The following is a 26,407-nucleotide window of genomic DNA, read 5'->3' on the forward strand; positions in this document are numbered from 1 at the left end:
CAGTGTTCGAGGTGGAGCCCCATTGATTCCTATTAGAGTTGCTAAGTGGCGCATGAAGCCAAAAAAGTTCAACTTCCGCATATAAAATTACCTGGATGATCGGCGCTGCTACCACACTATAGGGCCTATAGAACAGGGGTACTAGAGACCTCCAGCTACTTCCAGTTTAGCGCCCACTAACTTGAATTGGTATTAAAGGATTTAATTGCGCAGCTCTTCTAGACTTCCCAAATGTTATCGGACTGAATGAATCAAATTCTGATAGTGACATGAGTCATTTCGCGATTTCAGGGCACATGTTGGGCATATTACCACTTGTACAGGCCAATTCTGTTGATTTTATGTAACTGATGTTAGGATGTTTACTGTTGTATAGTTTTATAATAAATTATATTTAAATCTACTCTGTTTTGTCTTTACTGACTGAAAATGTTAATTTCACATTCAGATCTGTCAATTCAAAGTACAAGCAAATCACACATTCCAGATAAAACTAACCATTAATACTTTCTTCATTTTAAAAGGTTACAAATTCACAAGTTGTTTTGTATGTACTTTGTACTTTCAATAAATGAAAAATGTGTAACCGTGATTATAATAATAGAACTGATGAATAACAAACAAGTGTCATAATTTGGCGAAATGTTAAATGTTAAAACAAGTGATGACTTTCAAAGTGTTTACTGCACAGAGATGTCTTCTCAGGTTGAGCATCCGCTGGTCCAGCTGGTCTGGATCCCCTAACGTTAGAGGGAAACAAAACAAACAGATATAAATGTGCTGGGTAACCTCCTTCAAAGACATCTTTACTGAAAAGAATACAACCTAAATTACTTCAATGTTCAACAAGTCATAATCAAAATATTTCAGCTAAAATGAAAAATGGCCTAATCTAAAATGCCTGTTTTAGTAGTTATATAATAAAAATAATGTCACTGGTCTTATTTTACATACACAACTGTCAGTCAGACAGTGTAAATTAAAGACGGAGCGCAGCGGAACCCCAAACCCTACGACCAGTCGAACAACGAACGCTGTGCAACGTGAGCTGAACTGTCACTTGAAATCTCCCATGGTCCTTGGTTTCCCAATGAGTCGATAGGAATTACGTTTGTGAAATGTAATTACATGGAAATGCATGAATTATATCTGTTTATTAAAATATATGCACGGTGTTCGTTGTTCGACTGGTCGGACTGTTTTCCCAAGATGGCGCCCACTTCTATACGTTAACGGTACTGTCTTTCTAAACTATCTTTTTAATAAACTGTCTGTACGCTTACAAAGTTCTCAATGCTTCGGTTTAGATGTAGGGACCCTCATTATGCTACCGTGGAAGTGTGGTGCTATTTTGAGCCTTGTTAGTGGTATAGAAATAGCGATTTCTTTTTACTTTAGCCTCTGCCCCGACGACTAGCGTTATAAGGTAATTAGCGGTTTGCGCTAAAACTGGTCACATTCGATTAGCATGAAAACAAATCCCAATGGTCGAACTCGAACACATGCGTTATTAACTCTAGGTTCATTTTGCGCCGGATTTGTCCTTTAAGATTCGGAGCGATGCGGTTGAGCATGCTGTTAGCGTCCTTCGCTGAGGCATCTGTCTACGGCTAGTTAACGTGCTAATAATAATCACGAACGTTAAAAAACATATTAGAATTTAACTCACTGAAAGAACTGGAGAGTAGACTTCTTAGGAGTAGGGCTGTCCTTGACTAAAGAAATTCTTAGTCGACTAACACTTATATGATTTTGTCGATTAATCGATTAGTTGATGTAATCGACAGAGCTGTGCTCTTTGAGAGGTGGTTAAGACTAGAACAGCACAATATAAATGTAGTTAATTAACCATCTGTAAAACTGACTTTCTCCACAATTAATCCTGCAAAAGCACCACTTTAAATCTTGTGTTTACCAGAAATGTGCTCATAAGTTTCTTGGAAATGAGTAATTAAGCATGAATAAGCATAAAAAATGAATCAACTAAAGAAATCTTAGTCGACTAAGACCAAAATGACCGATTAGTCGACTAATCGACTAAGAGGTGGCAGCCCTACTTAGGAGGGTCCGTTAGTACAATCAAACGTACAGCAAGCCATATTATGCGTTGGAAAATTGTCCGAAAGGCAAAAACACGGCCGGGTAGGTCAAGTGCAGTGACTCGGATTAGCTTTAGCTGTAGTGTCGGAGAGCAGAGCTGCAGGGCTAGCCTCGTCTCACTACAGTCACCTGTCAATCAAAGTGACCACGCCCTAATTTATGCAGAACTTTAAGCCTGAATATAACTTAATCACATGTGTTATAAAAAAAATTCTATCCCCACAGAGTTGTCATGAAACAAACTTAGCTATAGAGACCAAAACTGTTTTTTCAACCAGACTGTAAACATGTTTAAATCTGCTGTAAATTTGGGCATTTTTAACATGGGGGTCTATGGAAATTGACTCACTTCTGGAGCCAGCCTCAAGTGGTCACTCGATGAACTGCAGTTTTTGGCACTTTCGCATGTGCTCAGCACGGGAGGTTGCCTCTTGAGCTGAATACAATAACACTAACACAGGCTTTTCCGGTGTTACAATGACATCTGTGAACCGTCAGAATGTGTGCTCTGTAGCGCCGGTCTACCTGCCGTAAATCATTCTGTGACTTCGTGGGAATAATCGGACCCGGGCAAAGGCATTAATAAAAAATATATAAAAATAGCGTTCTTTTCACTGTTAGTCTCCTTTACTGTTACAGGGGTCTCATTTATAAAACTGTGTGTAGGATCCTTACTATAAGTGTACATACGCCCAAAAGCCCAAAATGGCGTACGCCAAAAAAAAAGTCAGATTTATAAAACCGTGTGTACGCACACCTGTAAGCAATGTTCCCTTTATAAATCAGAGATTACCTACAAGTGTGCGTACGTGAATCAGCCTCTTATCCCGCCCTGTACACGCCCATTTTTAACCATAAATAGTTAATGCAAAGCACCTCATGAATGCTGATCAGTATATGAATGACACTGGCAGTTGTTACACCGAATCATGATGACTGGCAGAGAAAAAGCAAAAAAACTTCTCAGACGTTCAGGAATTGCTGCAAATTGAATTATAATTTCGGCCTGTTCTTGCACAGTGTAGGGAAACCTGATCTACAACTACATGTATTAATAATACGTCCAAAACAGCAGGCATTACGGGCACTCGGGTACAGCTTTGATATACCAGACGTACTGTATATACTTTAAATAGTTGAAAAATTAACTTTAACCTACTGTATATAAAACACTTCTCATACTTAAATTTGTTCCAAAATAACACACTTAGTATGTGCAGTACAAGAAAAATGCGATAGAAAAAACAACATAAATATTCCTCTTTTTCACCTTGGAACTGAAAAGATTTTTTTTCAACCTGTGATGTTTAAGCGCTGTGTTGTTCCTGGGTCGATGTAATGTTCCTGCTTTACTTTTTTTCTCAAATCCCAAACATCACCTGTACCAATAGTTCCTGCAGCTAGGCTCAGCCTGCCTTTAGATACACACAGATAGAGATGTGTAGCTGAGTCTCTGTCTGTGGATTTACTCGCACAGACACACACACACACACACACACACACACACACACACACACACACACACACACACACACACACACACACACACACACATCTGGTCCAAGGATTCAAACCATTAATATTCCAGTCACATTACTACTTAATCTTCAGTCCTACCAATCAGTTTGGAAAAATACAAGTCTGTAAATTTAGTTTAAATAATAATACAAACAATAAAAAAAAAAGATCATAGAACTATTGAACAGTGATAATAATCTGTTTTTGTATGAAAAAAATAGAATTGGATCAGATGTCATTAGGTGACTTATGTGTGTTCACCATACCTAGAGATTGGCATGGTTTTATTTCAGTTAGCCTAATAGCTGGTTTGATTTGCATTGAGAGATGATCTTATGGAAAGTACCCCATGCCAGTCTCTAGGTATGGTGAAGGGTATGTGATGATGTGTGGCTATTTTAACTCCAAATGCCAAGGGAAATTTATCAGGATGCATAGTATCCTGGATCCATGAAATAACTGGCCTTTAAAAATAAAAATCTGCCTGCCTCTATGGGAATTTAACATAGGGGTGTACTTACTTTTGCCCCCTGTATTTTAAGGAAAAACATTTATTTATTTACAATACATTATTCATTCACAAAGAAAATTGGTGTCCTTAAAGGTTGGACTTTTCCTCACTTTTTTAATTAAGGCATTAAGATCAATTTCCAAAAAATGATATTTTTATTCCTCTTTTTAGTCAACTTTAGCATGGGTGTCCTAATTTGTTCATGACTGTACATGCATCTGGCGGAATTTCCTGCGGCACCGAAGCAATCCCGGAAGTGGAACGTCAAGGATATAGACTAGGTAGACATACACACATTCTTGCCTCGAACAAGCACCTGTGTACACACACATACACACACTGAAGTGAGAGCTGTTTGAAATGCATTGGGGCTTCCCTGCAATGCTCTGGTTTAAAGTAAGTCCCACTGAGGGGTTGGTATGCTGTCCTCAAGCAGCACACTCACAGCTGGACAGGCCCCAGCTTTCCGATGCATTTGCAAACAGTTCTGTCTGTCAGGCTGTCTCTCTGCCTTCATAACAAATAATATTCCCTCAGTCAGCACTTTATTCTCTATCTCAGGGGCTGAATAAATGACCCAGTTTCTGATCTCTAGTTTGAAAATACAATCACAAAAACAGTTAAAGAAAAAAGTAAAGAAAAAAAAAGCATGTATGCTGTTTTTAGCAGGTGTAATTGTAATTGTAAGTTAAAAAGTTGTATTGCACTGTGCTAGTACATTGTAACCATGATGACAAAGGTCCCCTAACCTTAAAGGTATAATATGCAGGATTTTACAAAAAAAAAAAAACAATGTATAGTCTAATACAAAAACAATCCCCCTCAATCATCACTTCTGACCCACTAAAAGTGTGTGGCGGTGTCTGTATTTACAGAGATCCCTGGTCTCTGCCTGCATTTTCTCTTTTTTTGCTGTGTGCAGGACGTTTACGCGTCAACAAAGGGACTTTTGATCTATGTGGGTGAGTAACCCCCAACCAGGGTATGTAGCCTGTTCTTATTCCCAACCGCCACTTTGTCACACCCCTCAGCACATCATAGCGACACACAAGGCACCCTTTAACATCTGTATGATACAAAGCAGCTGTATTTGACAAGGAACGGGTTATTATATTGCTGTGTGTTTTTATGTGCTCAAGTGTTCCCCTACTCCTCTCCCTTTCCTCTGTGGAAATTTTTTGGCCTATTTATTCAAATGGCAATGCATTTTGCGAACAGGCAATTCAAAGTACAATTTGGTCATGCAATTTGTAAATGCATTTTGCAATTGGCAATTTAATCCTTAATTCAGTTTGAATTATTTTGACTAAAATTAGAATGAAAGCTCTATCCACTGGATTTAATATTGCCGTGGTTTTTGGTCTCTTTATTCAAATGGAAATGCACTGCAAATGGCAATTCAATTTACAATTTTGTCATGCATTTTGATATGCATTTTGCAGAACGGTTTATTTGGGTAATTGTGCTGACACTGAGATTATATCTCTGGACGTATAGTTCAGAAAGTTTTTCCTTTAATAATTCAGATTAATGCTTTATTTCCCTAACTGAGCTAAGTTTACCCAACATGAAATAACGTGAATAAACGTGATTAAATGTAACACGAATAACACTTTAATACATACAGATCAAAGTCTTTTGTAATAATTTTTGATTGAATGACCCCAAAATGCTTGCTCTGCAAGCATGTGGGGCCTAAAGGCGTTTACATGTATCGTTGGAGAACCATCACTCCAGCCTAACAAAGCAAACTAGAATATAGTGAGGCAGTTACTGAGTGTGAATACATTGAATGGGCAATGCTGAAAAATGTCATAAATTGTAATAAAAGGATCTTTGTATAATGAAAATCATAAGCACTCTAACTAAACTACTAAATTACATTTTACAAAATAAAATACATTGATTCAAATTTTAAAATAAAAAACAGTCAAATAAATTAGGCCCAAACAACACAATTTTTTTCATTACCATCAAATCAGAGTCCATGGCCTGGTACAGACATAAGACAAGATGTGAACAAATGAAAAGGCAGCAGGTTTTACGATACTAGACAGAGTAACAGAGAGTCAGCTGCAGGTGATCTGTACTGTATTATTCTGATCCCTGCAGACAGAAAGGAAGACAGATGTGTTTCTCTGTTGGATCAATGGCTAACTCTCCCATGGCACTTTCTGCCTCATTTATCTTCTTGACTTTGATTTTCTCCTCATGAATGCTGGAGCTCAGCAGTTCTCGCACTCACCCATCTCTGTTGGATTGTCTATTAGTTGTCTTCTTATTTCCTTAGTGACGTCATGATATTGCACACAGCACTGCTTGTAAATCCAGTAGTATTCTTTGGATTGGTTTGGGGTCTAGTTCACTATATTGATCATGCTGGTTTCCTGCACTGACTATCCTTTGTGTAAATATATTACTTTAGTAGGTATATCCTCATGATTGCTGATACATGGTAGTATCCTGAAGTGAAGGGATACATATCTGTGGACAGGCATGCACTCTTGCAACCCATTAATACAAAGTCTTGAAAAAGAAGACGGTACATTTAAAATGGCTTGATTAAGTTTGATTTTATTTTTAGATCTATTCTAGATAACGAAATGTGATGAATCTCTTCTACTATGAATCTTTGCTTTGTATCGTGGGTAAAAAGCTAGCAAACACAGAAGGAAAATCCTTAACACAAAAATATTAATGTGAAAAAGAAACCAGCATTTTGTGGGTAGGTCATAATTCAAAGCACAGGCCCGGATGTCCGTTACCTTTTGCTTTCTTTGTGTTGGCATTCTAAACTCTGGTCGATTTATGAGGACTATGGTTAACTGCTCTTCAGATCTCTGCAGGGTAAATCAAGACAGCTAGCTAAACTATCTGTCCAATCTGACAGTAAATAAAAAAAAACTGGTCAAATATATTCAGAGGAGAATACAGAGATAAATGGTTTTACACAAACTGCCCATTGTAAACATAAAAATAAACATGTTTACAACCTGACGATAAAAAAGTATATTTAAAAGTTACAGACTTAATAATCACTGCCTTTATGTGGTGTTGAGTATAACTGAAACACTGAGCGAAAAATACTTGGAAATATTCAATGTGAATGCCAAATGCATCAAATTAATTTGTTGTTGAAATATTTGACATATTCTTTCTTTGTGAATGTGAAATTAATGTTCACTGCATGATTGAAAGTGTAGAAAGATGTAGATATATTGAATGCTCTGTGAAATTTTTTAATAGGGAATCAGTGCAGCATTTCTGCTTTTCAGCCTTGCGCGTATCTGTTTCAGGGGAATAGGTGCAATCAGCTGCGACTTCAATCTTCCAGATAAGAAATATGAAAAATATTATGCTTAGTGTATGAATGATGTATTTCTGACTGAGAGCATTACTGATCAGTGCATGTAATGAGAAGAGTATTTGCAGTTTTGAAATCCCTGCCTGCACAGTTTAGTCAGCTGCCAATCAAAGCCACCCAGAGCCTGACACACTTGGCATGGTGATCTAACCTCTGTCTCTTTTGCCACAAGAGCCATCAGCTGCCCACAGCCACTTTCTACAGATCTATTTTTTTTCTCTTTCTCCCTCATCATTGCCCTATACCACTAATGTCACTAAGATCATGTCCATGGTATTTGTTTCTTATGGGAGTTAAGCACCTGCATTTTAGTTGCCCTTCATTATCTCCCCATTACTCTACTCTTACAATTGATTAAAATTTTTATTTTTGGGGCGCCTGGTTAGCTCACCTTGTTGAGCGTGCTCGAACCTGTCGCCCTTTGCTGCATGCCATTCCCCCTCTCTCTCCCACTTTCCTGTCTTAATCTGTCCTATAAATAAAGGCAATAAAAGCCAAAAAAATAAATGTTATTGTTAACTTATAAAGCCATTAACGCTAATGCTCTGTCTTACATTAGTGTGTCTTGACCCCATATCCACAGTGCTGGTCCTGACCTGACTGGGGCCCTAAGCAAAATTCTGCTTAGGAGTCTCCTACCTGGAGACCATTTGCCTTTGCAGCACAGCTAACACCCCAGTGCTCCCACTACAGTCTTCCCTCTTTTAAAACAGTTTTCTCCATCTGTCGATGTCAATGGAATTGAATTGAAAGAAGTGAATATTAAGATTAAAAGTATAAAATTTAGAAAAGAATAATGGAACACTGAGCATTGGCTCTGCTGCCTGGTAATTATTCCAGACTTCACAATATTATCCAACTAACTTTATACAATGTAAACATGAGCCTTTAGACGATGGCTGTAGCTAGATGTCTCAAAAGAGTAAAATAAAACGTATACAGCTGTGTCATTAACTGTAACTTAAAGGTATAGTGCATAGTTTCTGTCTCCCCCATGAGGAATTCTAAGTAATGACAACAACACTGTCATTGCATCCACATGATGCAAGCCTTCCGTCATCGCGCACCACCCCCACACCTCCTCCACATAGTTACTTATAGCCAAGGAGGACACGGAGGATTAAAAAAACATGATGGACTCTTCAGAAGAGGTAATTATCTTCACTCCAGCTGCTGCACGCGCTAAACAGCCATGCTGAGAAATACAGAGAGTTATTTGAGCTGATAGGCTTAATTAGCTTCGTATCAACTCATTTGGCTTGAATGTAATGGACGTCCATTAATATAAAATAGTTACGCACTATAGCTTTAACCCTCTACAGCCTGGCCTTTTTCAATATCGGCATCAGTCGATCTGGACTGTCTGGAGGAAATTGAGAAAGTATGTCACATAGTTATTTGAAGTTATTTTCACAAGTGCACTTCTGTATCAATCTTACATGTTTTGAAGTGTGTAAACATTTGAATGTTTTAATTACAATCTTACCATCAAAATTTTCCCTTTCTGCAATTTCTAGAGGCAAAGTTATCAATGACATCATCATAGGACAAGTGTTTCTTCACGTCATGATTTATTATTCATGATGGCCAAACCACTCAGATGTTCTGTGTCATGGAAGACCTCAAGTAGTTTTTCAATTTTGAAAAACTTCTCTCTGCTGATGCTACTGTTACAATTCTTCAGACTATTCATACTAGTGATTGGCTGAATACTTGATGGTTATTTACTGAGAGGTGTGCATCCATATCGTCCAGCTAATCAACAGTTTAAATGCAATACGTAATTCAATAGCCAATGTCAATCCATTGTTTTCCATCTTCCTCAATTAAGCATTAGTTGTAACCTTTACAGAGACTAGATAATCATTGTTATGTTTTAAAATGATGTGCTTTCATGAGGAGCGGCAATCACTATGTGCGTACATATCGTCTGTGGACTGGTCGCCATAAAGGTTGCTGCTGGACAGCAGATGCATTTGGTGCACGGAAATATAAAAGCATGTTCACAAGCGACACGGTTATCTTTTCCAATCTGCAGTTTATAAACACCGTTGTCCTTTGGTGTTTATCAAATGCGATAAATAATAGTATTTCACTCTACTTTTTGTCAGGCACAAAGTCACAAACCACAGACCTGAAAGTGGCTGACAAGCAAGCAAGACACAGACAGACCAAGATATGCACTGCCCAGCTAGGTTAGCAAGACAGACAACAAGCGATCCACCGCAAGCTGGCCTAATAGCGCACGTCAACTTAACGTTAGGATAGTATTATTTGCTGACATTAAATTTATAAAGAGAACATAAGTTTACCTGACTGCTATTCCCGAGGTTCGCTATCATGTTGTTTGTTCTTTCTTTTTTTCGTACCCTGAGGATTATTCTGCTGCATCCTCTCATTGAAATGTCACGTTTGACCACTGACTAGCGTCTGACACCCGCATTGGCATGACAGGATGGGGAGGCAGAGCCCTCCCTAATTTGTGGGGCCCTACGCACCTTGCGTGTGTGTGTATAGGGTGGACTGGCTCTGCATATGCACCTGTAACCTGGCACCTGCCTTTGCATTCAGGTTCCCTAGGCTTTGGAATAGCTTTCCTTTAGTGTGGATCAACGGAAGTACATTTTCAGGATAACTGCCTGACATCCCCTTACCTTCCGCTCTCTGTGTGTTGCCATTCTCAAACTCTGTTCACTTTGGGAAACAACAACGAACTTCAAGCTAGCATGCTACACGCTGAAAATGGCAATATTTGAAGTCATTGGATGGATTGTGCAGCAAGGCAGGCCTGCTTGGTTCTTTTGGGGAATGACTGTAAATATTTACGAAGAATATGTTTACAGCATTTACTATATAACTCGAACGTTTTGGGAGGGATTGGCGGGATTGCTGTGGACGAAGTACAGACAGTGATACACTGGTAAATTATGTTTAACCATGTATCCAGCTCATGTTACTGTATTGTGTGAACAGTTAACTTTATTTCATATTTTTGTGGTGTTTTCTTCTGCGGGGTGTAAATGTTCCACCAAAACAAGTTCCTCTTTGTATAGCCACTGTCGCTGCGTCTGGAACTTAGATAATTGTGATTGGTTTAAAAAAATGCAAACAACCCAGAGCTTTTTTTCTCTTATTCCAGATGTATACTAGCTATCTTAGGATAGCTAGTTTTCTAACATATTTTGAGTTTATAGGTGTGTGTGTGTGTGTGTGTGTGTGTGTGTGTGTGTGTGTGTGTGTGTGTGGAATACCATGGTTTTTATTCATAATTAAATATTCTTTGAGTAGTGAAACACATCAAAATTAACAGGAAAGAAAATTATCTGATATTGCTAATTGCAGCTTCCATGCTGCAAAGTTGTTGATAGTCTTTCCACCACTTTGTTCCTGTTTTAAAATTAGCTGCTGCATGCACACTTTTTTTCATCTAAACTGGGATCAGTTTGCAGTGAAAGCTGTTGAGTTATATAGTGTAAGAAGAAGGCTAAGATAAATGGCTGCATAAAAGGAGAAAGACTTGCATTAGTAGATGGGTAATGGATCTGAGCTTCCCACTCAGCGCTGGCTAATACATCAGAGAAGGCACTCTGCCATTACATAAAGCATGGATAAATAAATGAACAAAAGCCATTAAGATGATTTGACTTGCAAATAAATATTGTTAAATATATTGCTTCTCTCTGGTAACATTATCTATGCCCCACTGCTACCTTTGTGTGATTTGTTAAACAGCTCCACAACAGTATCAACGAGTTATTTTATCAACATGCTATGTGAGAGATAATAGGCTATTCGTATTGGCAAAGATTCTCTGAATGCCTGCTACAAAAGGAACTGTGATGCTTCATATTCCTTTTTTTTCATTCACCGTTTCAAAGAAGAATATATTATAGTTTAGAGACATATTTAAGTTTGATTTCACACACAAAAAAACTGTTCTCACATACTGTCAGTAATTATTGATGTCATGTACTCGCTCGCTTATTGAGTTCCGTGAGCTCGTGGTCTCTGTCTGAACCCCGCCATCAGACACAGACTAATGTTAGCTGTCAATAAATAAAACGCTGGAAATCAAATAATAGACTTGACTACTAAGTTAGCTTGTTATAATAATAGATCGCTTTGTAACAATAAGGCCTTGAGCACTAAACCCGACCGCTAATGTTACTCCGTCCACCTCGTCCGAGGCCACAGGTGATGGGAGTGTCACGGCTCCACCTGCTCCAGAGGCACTTGCCCCAGCGGGAGAGGGTAAACGGAAGAGAGAGAAGTCCCGAAATATTCAGAAACCTACCTAAAGTTCGGATTTTCCTTCAAAGAAAGCGAAGGAATTGAATTGCCGATGTGTGTTATTTGTGCAGCCACACTCTCAAATGAAGGCATGAAGCCATCAAAGCTGCAACGACACTTGGAGACTAATCATGGCCACCTGAAAGATAAACCGCTGGATTACTGTCAGGCTCGTCTGCAGTCTCTCCAAGGCCAACAGACAATGAGAAGGAATTCAGCGAAAGTTGGAGAGCTTGCTTTGAAAGCCTCCCATCAAGTTGCACTTTGCATCACTCAGTGTAAAAAAACGTATACAATTGCGGAAGATTTGATATTGCCCACGGCCACTGATGCGTGCAAGACCATGTTTGGGAATGATGAATATGCAAAAACACTGATGACTATCCCGTTGTCAGACACAACAATTGCTCGGCGAGTTTGCGAAATGGCATCTGATGTGAAGGAGCAGTTAATTTAGAAGCTGAAATCAGCGGAAGCCTTTTCATTACAGTTGGATGAGTCTGTGGACGTGTCCATAGATGCACAGCTCTTGGGATTTGTGCATTTTGTTGACCAAAACGAAATGCATTAGGAGTTTTTGTTTTTTTTCTAAGAAGCTTCCTGAACACACAAGCTCTGAAATTTTCAAAGTAATTGATGACTTTTTCAGAGCAAATGGGATATGCTGGCCAAGGTGTGTACTGATGGTGCGCACGCTATGACTGGTCAGAAAAGGGGACTGATGGCGCTTATCAAAAAAGTCACCCCAACAGTTACGTGTATTCACTGCATGTCACACAGAGAATCTCTCGCTGCCAAAGAAATGAGTGCTGACTTTGCTGATGTTATGGACACCACTGTTGTGACACCTGTCACTTTGATTAAGAAGACAAATATAATATATATAGCTAACCCATAAACACAATAACTGAGTACAAAAAAGGTTGAAAGAGGTGAGAAATATGTTAGTGTATGGCCAGGCTTGAATCTCTGTTTTCTCCTCTGAATATATTTGACCAGTTTTTTTTATTTACTGTCAGATTGGACAGATAGTTTAGCTAGCTGTCTTGATTTACCCTGCAGAGATCTGAAGAGCAGTTTTGTTTAAAGAAAACAGTAAGTGAAGCGCTTTTGTACAGCACAATGGAGTACATCACTGAAATGCTTACTTTGTGGCTTATTTGGAGTTGTTCGGGGCGTGACGGTACACAGCCCTTTCGCATGCCTAACAGGTGTTTTGCTTATGCTGCGGTTGCAGAAGTTCCCTCCTCGGACACGTTTAGCGATCACACTGTGCCCGAGTCCAACCGACTGTGGCCTGGCCCACCTCTTTCAAGCGGGCCATGCCATCGTTTAGCATACCGTGATCTCTCACATAGTGATCGATAGAGCTACTTTATATATTTTACTACCTTACACAATGCAGTACTTCACCACTTTATTCATTTAATGTGTAATTTTCTGATGCTGTTATACATGTAGGTATTTTGCAGAGGTACCTTTTATGCCAGCCTAAGGTTAACCTGCTGTTTACAAATCCACAGCTTTTCACTGAGATCCACAGTGACAAGAGCTGTCAGCGTGCCAGCTAGGAACATTAAGCTCTGACTGCTTCTCTTTAATGCCATAAACAGCCTGCTTAACTTCACTTTCCTGCAGCCCCATTGATCTCTACTTTGACAAACACCAGGTTAGAGAACATTTCTTCATGCCCAGATCTTTCACAGATGATAGATTACCTGTTTAGAATTGAAAAGGAATAATAAAGTAATAAGGGGTGTTTGTTTTTCTCTTGATTTAATTCTACCTGTGACTCATCCTTTTCTTGTTCTTCCAATCATTTCTGAAGAGATCTGAGGAGCAGTTAACCATAGTCCTCATAAATCCACTGGAGTTTAGAATTCCAACACAAAGAAAGCAGTAAGGTAATGGACATCCGGTCGAAAAGAGCGTGATCTGGCGGAATTTCCGGCAGCACCGGAGCAATCCCGGAAGTGGAACGTCATGGATATAGTTATAGACTAGGTAAATTATGAAAAAAATATATTTTATATGTACTGGAACTGCAGTAAATTATTTATTTTTACCAAGTTTTGACAGGACCTCTGACTTCTAAAACAAAATGTCTGCTACATTTTAGCACAAACAGGGAGATCACAGAACACACAGTGTTGTGAATATGTTACATTCCGTTCTGTGAAAACTCTGTACAAAGACTCTCTCTATGGCATGCCATATCACTCATCTGTTTTAATTGGTATTATAAATTGTAACACTTTTTTTTTTCTTTCTGAAGATTTATCTGCTTGAACCATCCTCCTTTCCTCTGGTGTTCCTTTCTTATCTATTTACTCTCACGTCATTAAAGTGAATGGAGCGAATGTTAGAAAATGTATATATTCTTGTGTCTCATTTAACTTTTAAAATTTTAAACTGAACCCTGCTTTATTCTCAGAGATCTTGTAACTCATCACAGAGGTAAGGCCAGTAGATAATAGGATACGAACCACAAAACAATTGTGATCGGATTGTTGCGGAACACATCTAAACAGTAAATTGCAGCAGCTTCTAAAACCCAGTCATGTTTTCTTAAAGGGTAACTACCGTTTTTTTCAACCTATGTTCCTATGCTTTTGTGTCTACGTGACTGATGGGAACAACAATCTTTGACATTGGTCCAGTATTAAGCGAGATCGCTACAGTCGGCAGCAGCGAAACAAGCTACAATCTAAGTTAATAGAACAATTGTCCAGCTTGTATTTACCTTCACAACAGTGCTCGTTTTGCCACTGACAGGCTCAGATTAATATTCTGTGTCTGACAACATTATGGAAAGGATCACTACAGAGATATACCTTTAAAACCTCTTTAAGACCTTTCTGTTTAACCAGAAACAGCTCTGAAGTTGCTAGCGCTAAATCCACCACACTCTATTTAAAAAAGCAATACTTTTAGCGTGTACTATGTGTTTATTTTAACCAAAACTAGAGTTGTGATGGTTGGAAAAGTGGAAAGACGACTCAAAACGGCTTTTCATAGTTTTATTTTGTTTCTGTCAACTTTGAATTAAATGTATTTAGTTTATTAGTTTTTATGTTTTAAAAAAAGGATCTTACTCTTTAACAGAAAGATCAACCTCCTTAGAAATCCTTTCCATAATGTTGTCAGACACTTAGAATATTAATCTGAGCCTGTCAATGGCACAACGAGCACTCTTGTGAAGCTAAATACAAGCTGGACAATTGCCCTATTAACTTACATTGTAGCTTGTTTCGCCGCTGCCGACTGCAGCGATCTTGCTTTATGACCAATGTCAGGGATTGTTGTTCCCATCAGTCACTTAGACACAAAAACATAGGAAAACAGGGCTAAGGTTGAAAAAAACGGTGGTTACCCTTACAGGGCTAATATCAAAAGCATTGCATCCTTGACTTGGTTTCTATCTGAAACCAAGGAAGTTTGCATGGAGGTTATCAGCACTTTTACTTATTCAAAGTGACAGATGGAATGTCTGCCTTAATTAGCATGTTCAGCTGTCACATAGTGGATGATAGTAAATCTCTTTCCACAGGGTTTGATGATGGCAGTCTAGAAATGCTGACTGGAGTGTCATTCTTTCTCCAGGGTCATGTATTTTTAAATGTCTTGCTCTCCCCTTTTCATGCCTGTAAAGACACAGTACAGACAGCAAGAGAGATGAAAAAAAGAGAGTGAGCTGGCAGCTGGAGGCAGCCATCTTGGACTGGGTTAAGGCATAATCCTGGTCACGCTAGATCAGCAGCAGAGGAGAGATAAGAGAGTGAGGTAATGCCTGTGTTGGGAACCCCCTCTACAGAGAGAGAGAGAGAGAGAGAGAGAGAGAGAGAGAGAGAGAGAGCGAGCGAGCGTGTATGGATACTGCAGATACTGTTGCAGTCAAATGAATAACCTGGGTAGGAGATGGAGTAGAATACAGTCTTCGTGGCCACTCCAGGCTTATGTTAAGAGTCTTATTAAATATGTATCAAATTTCCTATAGAAGAAATGTATGACTTGATCAGTAAATGACTAGAGGCTGTCACTTTGATGAGGGAGCTAAATGTGCTAGTTAAAGCTGTGTTTCCATTAACACATGCTGGTTTATCAGAGAGCAAAAGTCACTGATCTCAAAAGAGGGTGTTTTGTTGTACGGTAACAAATTAGTGGCTGTTAGATTGGTTGGCCTTTGCAGGGGAAAAATTTAGCATATTTTCTCTTCTACAATTTTGATAGACTTGTATTTCCATTTCATGACTTTGCAAATGTACTCAGTCTACATTTCAGAGGAATATATTGTACTATTGTACTTAATTTAAAGCTTTAGTTACTGTTACTCTATAGATTCAAATGTAATACAAAATATATAATAAGTTTACAAAATATGATGCATTGTTATAAATCAACCCACTTCCCCTAGAGGAATAAATCCAGTCCCAAGTGGGGCTTTAGGCTTGTTTTAGAATAAAACCTAGCCGCAAAAAGGGTGTAAACTCAGGGTTGTATGCTAACAAAAGGTATGATATGTAGTCCATTTCATTCAGCATGAAAACCTCACAACTGTATTAAGCTTTTCACATTATTTATTATGTATTTACTTTATTTCTGTGACAGTGAGTGTGGGATGAAGAATGTTCTTCATTGATTTTAACACACCATAACCACCACAACCACCAGACAGGATTCTTAGATTCCCATATTGGGCCAATAGCTGCCTGTTTTGGCTAATCAGGAACAGCATGGTTTACACTGATGGCTGTGGAAACAATGCTGGTGATGGGAGGTTTCACAGAGATAACTGCCTGGGGCCATCTTGCCTGGAATGGCTAATTAGTTTACTGTATACTCTGCAGTATCTCTGGTAGGGAGAAACATTTTATCGTTGATGTAACAATGATGCGCTTTAACCTTAGAGGATCTAAATTCAGATGCATGGTTTGTCATACAATTTCATTCACTGGTTGAAGTGAGTGACAAAGTGCTTGCTTATTGCTTTTGAAATTCATAGCCATCAACTCAGGGAATTGTGTGACAAGGCAGATGAAGCCTCTGATCATAATTATTTTCATTCCTTCTATTTCAAGGATTTGAGGCACGTCTCTCGTATTCCATTTTTACCCACATGCCCTCTTTCATCTTCCTGCAGCTATTTTTACTTCCTCTGATTCGTACGGCGCAGGGTGCAGAATTGTAGACTGATGAAAACAGGAAAGTGAGATGAGAGAATAGTGGATTGTCTGCATGAGTGCTGTTTACCTCTGCCATTTGAAATTAGCCTTTGTGCAACTGACAACTCCAGCAAAGCACTCTGATAAGCTAGAAAGGCATTCGGTGAGAGTAGACCTCAGCCAAAGCAAATGTCAAAATATGGTTGTGCTTAGTTGAGGCCTTATCATCTCAGCTGTGCATTTATTATGTTCCTCTAAATTGGAAATATTTCACATAGCCTACTTAAGATACATTTGTGAATCCAGAAAACACATCATTTAGTGTAGGCCTACAGTCAAACTAAGCACAGCACATAATATGACCTCCATATAATAAACCACTTCACAGCAAGGAGCTAAACACTCACAGACAGCTAGAGTTGGGTCGACTTCCAGTTTCACCAGTCTGATCCAGTGGACAAGGCTAAACCAGTTAGATTTCATGCAGGCTGGGAGTACGTCTTGAACAATGCATTATCCAGGACATGAACAAAAACTCAGATTCTTCATGTCTTAGAATCATTGTGTCATATGCTGCACATTGCCATCAAGAAGTTGGTAAAAGAGGCATCGGTAGTAAACCGCGGAGCCCGTGTCCTCTTGGTCGCCATCCGTACTGACTCCTAGCTCAAAGTCCTCCCAGGCCCGACAGCTACGTTTGTGTTGCTGGTTTGGTGCTCCAACAGTCACCACCGTGTTCTAATACGGCCGGTTGAATGTTTTGCTACTTCGGGTAGCTCTCAGTGCATTAAGAGTGCTGTTGACTCTTTCATCACATTTTCTGATGTCCAAGGCTTTGCTCTGGAGTACCTGGAATAGTAGTTCAGAGTGGCCAAAAATGGTTTGAAAAACCTCAAGCATGAAAATTAAATCAAAGTCATTCAATTTCTGTTTCAGGGCAGAGCTCTGTGCAATTGCGTCCTTATTCCACCCAGGCTCAGTCATGATCTGGTCAAAATCAATGATGTACGTCCCTCATGTACAGCATTTACGGCCCGGCTTTTGAAGTTCCACTGAGTGGTACTCCCACCAGGTATTCGGATACTATTGTCCACCTCAGTGAGTAGTGCTGTCCGTCTACCTGAACGGCTGAAGAAGTCGTGGAAGCAGTCAAAAGGCGAATAAGAGCTTTGATTCCTGAATATTGCTTGTCCCCTGAGCCAAAACTAAATTAAGTTTGTGTGCATAGCAGTGAATGAACAGTGCATTTGGACATTTCACCTTGACGAGTGCCTGTACACCGCCTCTTTGCCCACTCATGCAGCTTGCTCCATCGTATATCTGACAAATGAGCTTCGTTTCAGGATTATAGTTGGCAATTGCCCGCATCACCACAGCAGTTATGGCTTCAGCATCTCGTTCAAGGCTAATGTCAAAGAAACCGAGAAACCGCTCACATATGATGCCCTTTTCATTTACGTAGCGGATTATGACAATCAATTGGCACTTGCATGATATGTCTGTGGTGTCATCCACTTTGACTGCTATGAATGGCGCTGTGTTTATTTCCTGTCCTGACCTATGACCGGTCAAACAAGAGGCAAGGCCAGCAGAAAAGCCGGTTTAATGGAGCACTTCCCGTTAGCTATTCAGTTTTGGCATAGTTCCCATCACAAAAAGATTCCTTCCCCTTTGCTCCCCCCTGAGTTAGATCCAGCTTCGGTATAGGCCTACTAGGCCTGCACGATTCGGGGAAAAATATGAATCACAATTTTTTAGCTTAGAATTGATATCACGATTCTCTGCCATGATTGTTTTCTCACAAAGTGTAATGTTTATTGCACACATGAACCATGACAAAACAAAACAAATTGGCAGTACAGATTTTTTTTGGCATCTATAGCACATTGCACATCACCAAAAGCCTGTAAATATAGAGGCTTCAATGAAGAGAAGGGAGAGCATTGCAGCGGTTGGGAGCGTTTTAAAACCTTTTTTATACAGTCTATGTTTAAAACTCACAGAAGAAAGTAGTAGCGTTTGTGATGCAGTCGGCTTGTAAAATTAAATGAGAATCGAAGTCATAACATTTTTTTTTTAAATCAAAAAAAAAAATCTAAGTTATTTAAAAATTAAATCGTGAACAGGGTGAATCAAGATCGCGATTTTATAACGATTAATCGTGCAGGCCTAAGGCCTACGATTTAGTTTAATTTTCAGTTGTAGCTCAAAAGCAAGTTTAGTGAAGTCATTTTTTACAAGAAACTCAAGATCGCCATCCATTGTGTAAACTTGCTGCTAACTTACTGCTAGCTGACGCCGGCCGGAACCGCTGTGTATTAGTTACCATAGTTACGCATCTGGTCTAAGCCATGTGATTGGTGATTCCCTGTTTTTTTTCTTTACGATTAATTAACCATTCAGTGTCGAGCTCGGTCAAACCTAGCCTCAATCGGATTGGCTGAAATTTTTAATTTTTTCCTCTAAGGGATTCCAGGAAAAGCTGGCGTCCTTTGAGTTCGTGGCATTTTACTGACCACTAGACAGAGCACAGACAGGACTGCACCACGCACGCAGTGGCAGAGGGGCGCTGTTTCGCTCTACCAGTATAGAAGAAAATGATAATGGAATATTTTGATAAGGGAAATTGCAAAATCAGTAAAAGACACAACCGTAGGAATTATGAGTTTCGAAAAACTAAATGTATAATTCCTACGGTTACAAATATAAAACATAATTTAACATATAAAATAAAATGTATTTTAAATAAATGTGTTTTATATTTTAAATAAATTTTTATATTATTATGGGGAGGCTAGGCTTCCTTTGGCCTCCTAGAGAAACCGCCACTGCTTGAAACCCGACTGGTGGGAATAAAGAAGGTTGTTTTGTGTCAAGATAGCACGCTTGAGTGTTTTGGAGAGAAATGGAAGAAGAGAGACAGGTCTGTAGCTGTTTACTTCAGACGGTTTGAGTGTGGGTTTCTTGAGGAGAGGGGTCACTCTTGCTTCTTCGGGAAGCAGTTGGTTGACATGGAGGTGTTAATGAGACGGGTGAGAAAAGAAGAAGGTCGGGAGCAATAGACTAGAGAAGGTGAGAAGGGATGGGGTCAAGGGGGCAGGTGGTTGGGCAGGCTGAGGTTATCAGGGTAAGAACTTGGTTGGTAGATAGAGGGGTGAAGGAGGATAGTGGAATGAAATGGATGAAGATGGTAATCAAGTGATAATCAAGATGGCGACGTGAGTGACTGCGCGTCAGGTGTAGTCTGCTAAATGACATAATTTTGGCCTTCATGCCTTAATACTAAAGCTCTTTATCTCGCAACAAATAGAATATGAACTGAACATTTGTTTGTTGCAAAGGAACCTTGTTAGCTGCAAAGAAACTCTGTCTGTTGCAAAGTTTCCACCATCCAAACAGAGTTGATTTCGATCGATTTCCAATCAATTAATCTGGGACGCTATACAGCAGTTGAAAGTGGATATGTTTTCCCATCTTGACGCGAAAATGGATAATATTCAACAGGCTTACAAACAATACAAGGCTCGCTGTCCACACTTGGTGAGCATGTGTGTCAGAACTTGAACAAAGAGTAAGCTCAAATGATGACAACTTAACTGAACTACAAAAGCATGTTAAAACACTAGTGAGCGAAAACTCTTACCTCCGTGACAAAATTGAGGATGCAGAGAATCATAGTAGGGAATACAACCTGCGCTTTCTGCATGTTCCGGATAAATCGGAGGGCCAGGACATCCTCAACTTCATGACTTTTTTTTTAATGTTAACGTTTTCTTCATTGAGCTCCCATGGTTGATGAATGGTTAATTTAATTAGGCCTGCTACCTCTTTATTGAGCTGTTTCTTTTTTTGTTGTTGTTCTCTCCTCATTAGAATGATATTGGCCAATACTCATTTTATTTCATAGCCTACCATTAACAGCTGTGATTGAAATTGACTCAAATGATTATTTCTACATGGAAAACTATTTAACTTTAGACTCTCACTTCATGTAACTACAGTGAGAAATTTAGCAGACGGTATCTGTATTCTGTTATGCTCTGGCCTAGCCAGTCTGTGATTGTATGGGATTATGTTTGTGTGTGTGTGTGTGTGTGTGTGTGTGTGTGTGTGTGTGTGTGTGTGTGTGTGTGTGTGTGTGTGTGTGTGTGTGTGTGTGCTCTCTCCCTCTTTACCCCTCACCCTCCTGTCCACCTTTTCTCCTATATACCTGAATAGTTAATATGGGTAAAGGCTTATTTGTTATCCACCTGAATATTGGGAGCTTGCCACATAAAACTGATCTTTTAAGGGTCTGGCTTGTCTATAATAAACCTAGTGTTATCACACTGTCTGAGACCTGGTTGAATAATAACATATCAGATGAGGAAATCAAAGTTGATGGTTATGTTTTGTAGAGCTGATAGGGGTGCTCGTGGAGGAGGGGTAGCCACTTATGTCTACTCAAATTTATTATCCGAGCTTGTAACCCCAAAGGAAAACCCTGTACGCTTTGAATGTCTTTTTGTTAAAATTTGTCTTCACATAAATAAACAGTTGATCATAGGGAACATCTACAGACCTCCAAGCTCCCCTACAGAGTCAATACACTGCATAGGTACTACTATTAAATCTATTGGTAGCTCAAACGAAATGATTATTCTTGGTGACTTTAACATTAACTGGTTAGATCGTTCATCTCTAAATGGCAGAAATTTCTTTGAAAGCTTAAACCTGACTCAACTAATCAGAGAACCCACTCGGGTTGACCACAGATCCAAATCTCTATTAGACTGGTTTCTGGTCACCCACTTTGACAGAATCGCTGAATCTGGTGTTCTACCCGATTGCTTTAGTGATCATTCCATGGTTTTCTGTGTATGGAAAATTAGATTACCTCGCCTACCACCCAAGGTAATCAGGGTAAGGCAGAGTAAACATCTTAACACTGAGTTTTCATTCAAGATTTATTAGATATAAATTGGAATAGGCTTCACCTCATCCCGTTTGTTGAAGATGCTTGGAATGTTTTCTACACTGAAGTTCTTAAAGTAATTGACAAACATGCCCCTTGGATATCAGTAAGGGTCAAGGGCTGACATTTACCTTGGATTGATGCTGATTTAATACATCTTTTTAAACAAAGAGATAAGGCATGGGAAAAGTACCGCCTGTCAAAGGACTCAGCAGACGGGGCTGTATATAAACGATTAAGAAATATGTGCACAACTAAAACAAGAAATGCTAAATCGAATTATTATAAAAACTCCCTGTCTAATAACTTTAATAATCCTAAGAAGTTTTGGTAAAGTCTTAATTCTTTACTCAATAATTCTACTAAAAGCATTGCTACCAAAATCAAAGTTAACAATGATATTATCAGTGATCCTTCCGCGGTTGCCAATGCTTTTAATCAACACTTTTCCTCTATTTGTAGCTCACAATTTTCTAACTTCTCCTACTCTAGTCTGGCAGATGAGCTTAGCAGCTCCTTCTCATTTGCTATAATAAATCCTATCCACCTGTGTGGTTCCATCAATGTGGAAGTCTGCCAGAGTTACACCAATACACAAGGGTGGTGATTCACTTGATCTTAACAACTACAGACCTATTTCCATCATCAGCAGTATAGCAAAAGTGTTTGTAAAACTAATATTTAAACAATTAGTCAATATATATTAATGATTTCTCCATTCTGTCACCAAATCAATCTGGTTTCAGACCAAACTTTTCTACAACTACTGCTCTTCTAAAATTTACCAATGATGTCTCATCCTCCTTAGATAATAACATGTTGACTGGTACAATATTCATAGATCTCACTAATGCCTTCGATATGGTCGATCATTATATGCTTCTTGACAAATTACATGCGATAGGCCTTTCTAAACGTTCTCTTCTCTGGTTTAATTCTTATTTTCACTGTAGACGTCAGCGTGTCTCTTTTCATGGTTGTGTATCACAGTCTTTAATAATGGAGAAAGGTGTCCCTCAAGGCTCTTCCTTAGGGCCTCTCCTATTTTCTTTATTTATCAATGATCTTCCTCAAATATGCTCAGGCTGTAATATTCCTCTATATGCAGATGACACAGTGATCTACACATCTAATGTGTCTGTCTCTAAGATTCAATCCTCACTGCAATCTAACTTTAATGCTATTCAACTTTGGTTCCAATCCAGCCACCTTCTACTGAATAAGAAAAAGTCATATAACATACTGTTTTCCACCAGATCAGCTACATTGAATCAAGATAACAATCTTTCACTGAAATTTTTAGACGATACTCCACTTGTACAAGTTGATGAACTTAAATATCTGGGCCTTTGGCTTGATTCACAACTCTCCTTTAGGTATCATATTAATTCTGTTGTAAAAAAGATCAACTGTAATTTATGAATATTATATCGCTCTATCAACTGTTTCACTCAAGTGATTAGGTTAAGAATTGTGTCAGTTAATATTTCCTATATTAGACTATGCAGATGTTGTTTAATCAAAACACATAAGAATCAAATCTTAAACCATTAAATGTTGCTTTCAATAATATATACAGATTTGTGCTGAGATGTCCTTTACCTACTCACGACTGTGAAATGTATGATTCACTGAACTTATTATCACCAAAAGCCAGAAGACAGTATCACTGGTACCAGGTTATTTTTAAACGTGTGTACTCTGATTATCCTCCTTACCTGAAGGAATATTTAATTCCATACAGACCCAGCTATTGATTGAGACACACTGAATATCCCTTCTTCACTGTGCCAAACATCTATAAAGAGAGTGGTAGACGTACCTTTAAATTTAAAGCCCCTTCAGACTGGAATAGCCTGCCTGGGTCTCTAAGGCTGAATCCCATTTCTCTATCTTACCCCTACCCCTTACCCCTACCCCTTAGTTTACCCCTAGCCCTTGGCCCTCAAAAACAAGGGGTAAGGGGTAGGAGTGAAAACATACCCCTATGAAATGGGACGCCACTTGGTTACGGTTACGTCATCAAGCATTGTCGCTAGCTGGCTGCTACGTCACCAGAGGCGACAAGTGTTGATCACAAACTTCCAAGATGCCGTCTGCAAGTGTGTGTATGTCGATTGCATGGGTTTTAGTGGTTTGTTTGCGATTGTCTGCAACAAATCGAAGAAATCAAGCGAGAAGAAGAGGTCTACGTCTACGACGCCTACGAATGCTGGTGGATCATCTTATGGTATGTATGGATTAGCTGCAAACAACGTTATGTTGTATTTAACGTTAACCAGACTAACCAACACAGTAGCTAGCTGAGCTGGACTTGCGTACATTACATGGACTTGTATTATATTGTAATATGAACCCAGTAAAAATCTATGTGTATAAGTATTATTTTGTCGATGCTTTGTACTAGTCCAGCCCTGCTATGTGCTTTGTTCTGGGGGGGAGAGACAACTCTAGTCACGATGTGTTTTATTTTGGAGGGAGACGTAACTGTAGCCACTAGCTAGCTTTGTGCTTTGTTAGGGGGAATGGGAGACGTTATTTTGTTGTTTTTTTTGTACCAGTCCAGCCCTGCTATGTGCTTTTTTTTGGTGGGAGACATAACTGTAGCCACTAGCTAGCTTTGTGCTTTGTCGTGGGGAAGGGGAGACGTTATTTTGTCGATTTTTTTGTACCAGTCCAGCCCTGCTATGTGCTTTGTTCTTGGGGGAGACGTAACTGTAGCCACTAGCTAGCTTTGTGCTTTGTTGTGGGGAATGGGAGACGTTATTTTGTCGATTTTTTTGTACCAGTCCTGCTATGTGCTTTCTTCTGGGGGCAGACGTAACTGTAGCCACTAGCTAGCTTTGTGCTTTGTTGTGGGGAATGGGACAACTCTAGTCATTGTGTTTTATTTTGGGGGGAGACGTAACTGCAGCTTTGTTGCGGGGAAGGAGAGACGGTTTAAAAGTAGTTTGAAGGGGAAAAATTTTTTCCAACTCAGCCCATTAATGGTGTGAAATGGTTTTATTTTCCAGACTGGTGCTCCAACAACATACTATGCCATAAACCCCAACATGCCTATACTGCGCATGTGGTTTGATGTTGAGACTGAGCTGAGGCAGGATTTCCGCCTCACCAGAACAGCGATGCACAGCTTACAGAGGCTTTTGCAGAGGGAGCAGGACCATGGCTGGGGTAATGAGCTTGAAGTACTCATATACACCTATTGGCTGGCACATGGACTCTCTTATCGGGTGGTGTCCCGTGTCTTTAATGTACCAAAGGCTACAGTTCACCGCATCATCCACAGAGTGGCCCAGAACATATGGGACAATCTGAAGAGAGCAATCTACTTCCCTCTAACAGTGGACCTGCCTGCAGTGGGTCAGGGATTCGTCAACATCTCAGGAACCCCTGCATTCCACAATGTGGTTGGAGCAATTGATGGCAGCCACATACGGATCAAAACCACCACAGCGTCACAGATTAGACTATTTGAATTATAAAGGCTTTTACTCAGTCAACATGCAGGCAATATGTGACTCGAATGGCAGGTTTCTGGACATTTTTGTGGGGTATCCGGGGTCTGTCCATGACACACGAATAATGAAAAACAGCAGTTTTTATACCACGAGACAGTATCCACCAACGGGCTACATCCTTCTGGGTGATGGTGGGTATCCCTGTTTGGAAACTCCAATTTGCCTCATCACCCCATTCACGGAGCCAGTGCATGGACAAGTACAGCAGCGATTTAATTACTATCAGTCAAGGGGGCGCAGCATAATTGAAAGGGCATTCGGCATGATGAAGACCAGATGGCGGTCAACGCTTTTCAGAGCTTTGGAGGTGAAGCCCACGTTTGCACCCCAAGTAATTGCTTCATGTGTCTTTTTGCACAATGTGTGTATGGACAATGGTGACACACTTGTTCCAGATGAAGACATTTTAATGGATGACCTCCAACCTCCCCGTGAACACATGGCATACAATGAAACCTCTGGGAATGACACAAGAAACAGACTGGCTGCCCTAGTTTCAGGCAATGTGCAAGCCCCATGAACATGACCAGCGTATACATTTTATAGTTCTTTTATGTTCATGTATGTATGTGTACTACTTAGGTCTGTTTTGCAATAAATATTTGTTTACACATTGCATGGTGTTTTGTATATCTGTTTCAATTATCATGGTTTTGAATGTTATTCATGTTCAGAAACACTATGATTTGACTATTGACTCTGATTATTCAACTACTAACTAACATTTATGGTTAGTCTCTGTGGTTGATGTAACCACTGCTTCAGTTAAATTATGCGCTTAAATAATTATATAATATAATTATATAAGTGTTATGTTGGCTTTATTAGTAGCTTTTGAATGAGCTTTTGAACAAAATGATTTGATTCTGCAGACAAAGCTGTGAGAATTGAGTATGGTGTCTACTTTCAAGTGGAAGTGAAAATCATTTAATAGTTTAGTTATTTGTTCAAGCCTTTATGATGGCTTGATGTTTGTTGTGTTGGCAT

At 39.4% G+C, this 26,407-nt stretch overlaps 1 protein-coding gene across 1 annotated transcript; it reads left to right on the forward strand.

Annotated features, from left to right (window-relative positions):
- The first annotated feature begins 23,790 nt into the window (after positions 1-23,790).
- On the forward strand, positions 23,791-26,207 carry LOC118493835. The gene is made up of 2 exons (XM_035995217.1): positions 23,791-24,129; positions 24,914-26,207. The coding sequence occupies exons 1-2, from the start codon at positions 23,989-23,991 to the stop codon at positions 25,382-25,384; spliced, it is 612 nt and encodes a 203-aa protein (XP_035851110.1). The 5' UTR covers positions 23,791-23,988; the 3' UTR covers positions 25,385-26,207.
- The last annotated feature ends 200 nt before the right edge of the window (positions 26,208-26,407 follow it).

The sequence above is a fragment of the Sander lucioperca genome, chromosome 19, assembly GCF_008315115.2.
Source record: "Sander lucioperca isolate FBNREF2018 chromosome 19, SLUC_FBN_1.2, whole genome shotgun sequence".
Classification (NCBI taxonomy): domain Eukaryota; kingdom Metazoa; phylum Chordata; class Actinopteri; order Perciformes; family Percidae; genus Sander; species Sander lucioperca.

What these genes read in the sequence shown, in the direction of transcription:
- LOC118493835 (XM_035995217.1), top strand. Translation starts at nt 23,989, where the DNA reads ATGCCGTCTGCAAGTGTGTGTATGTCGATTGCATGGGTTTTAGTGGTT. An exon ending in TGCTGGTGGATCATCTTATG is followed by an intron (nt 24,130 to 24,913) that starts GTATGTATGGAT and finishes TTTATTTTCCAG; the next exon opens with ACTGGTGCTCCAACAACATA.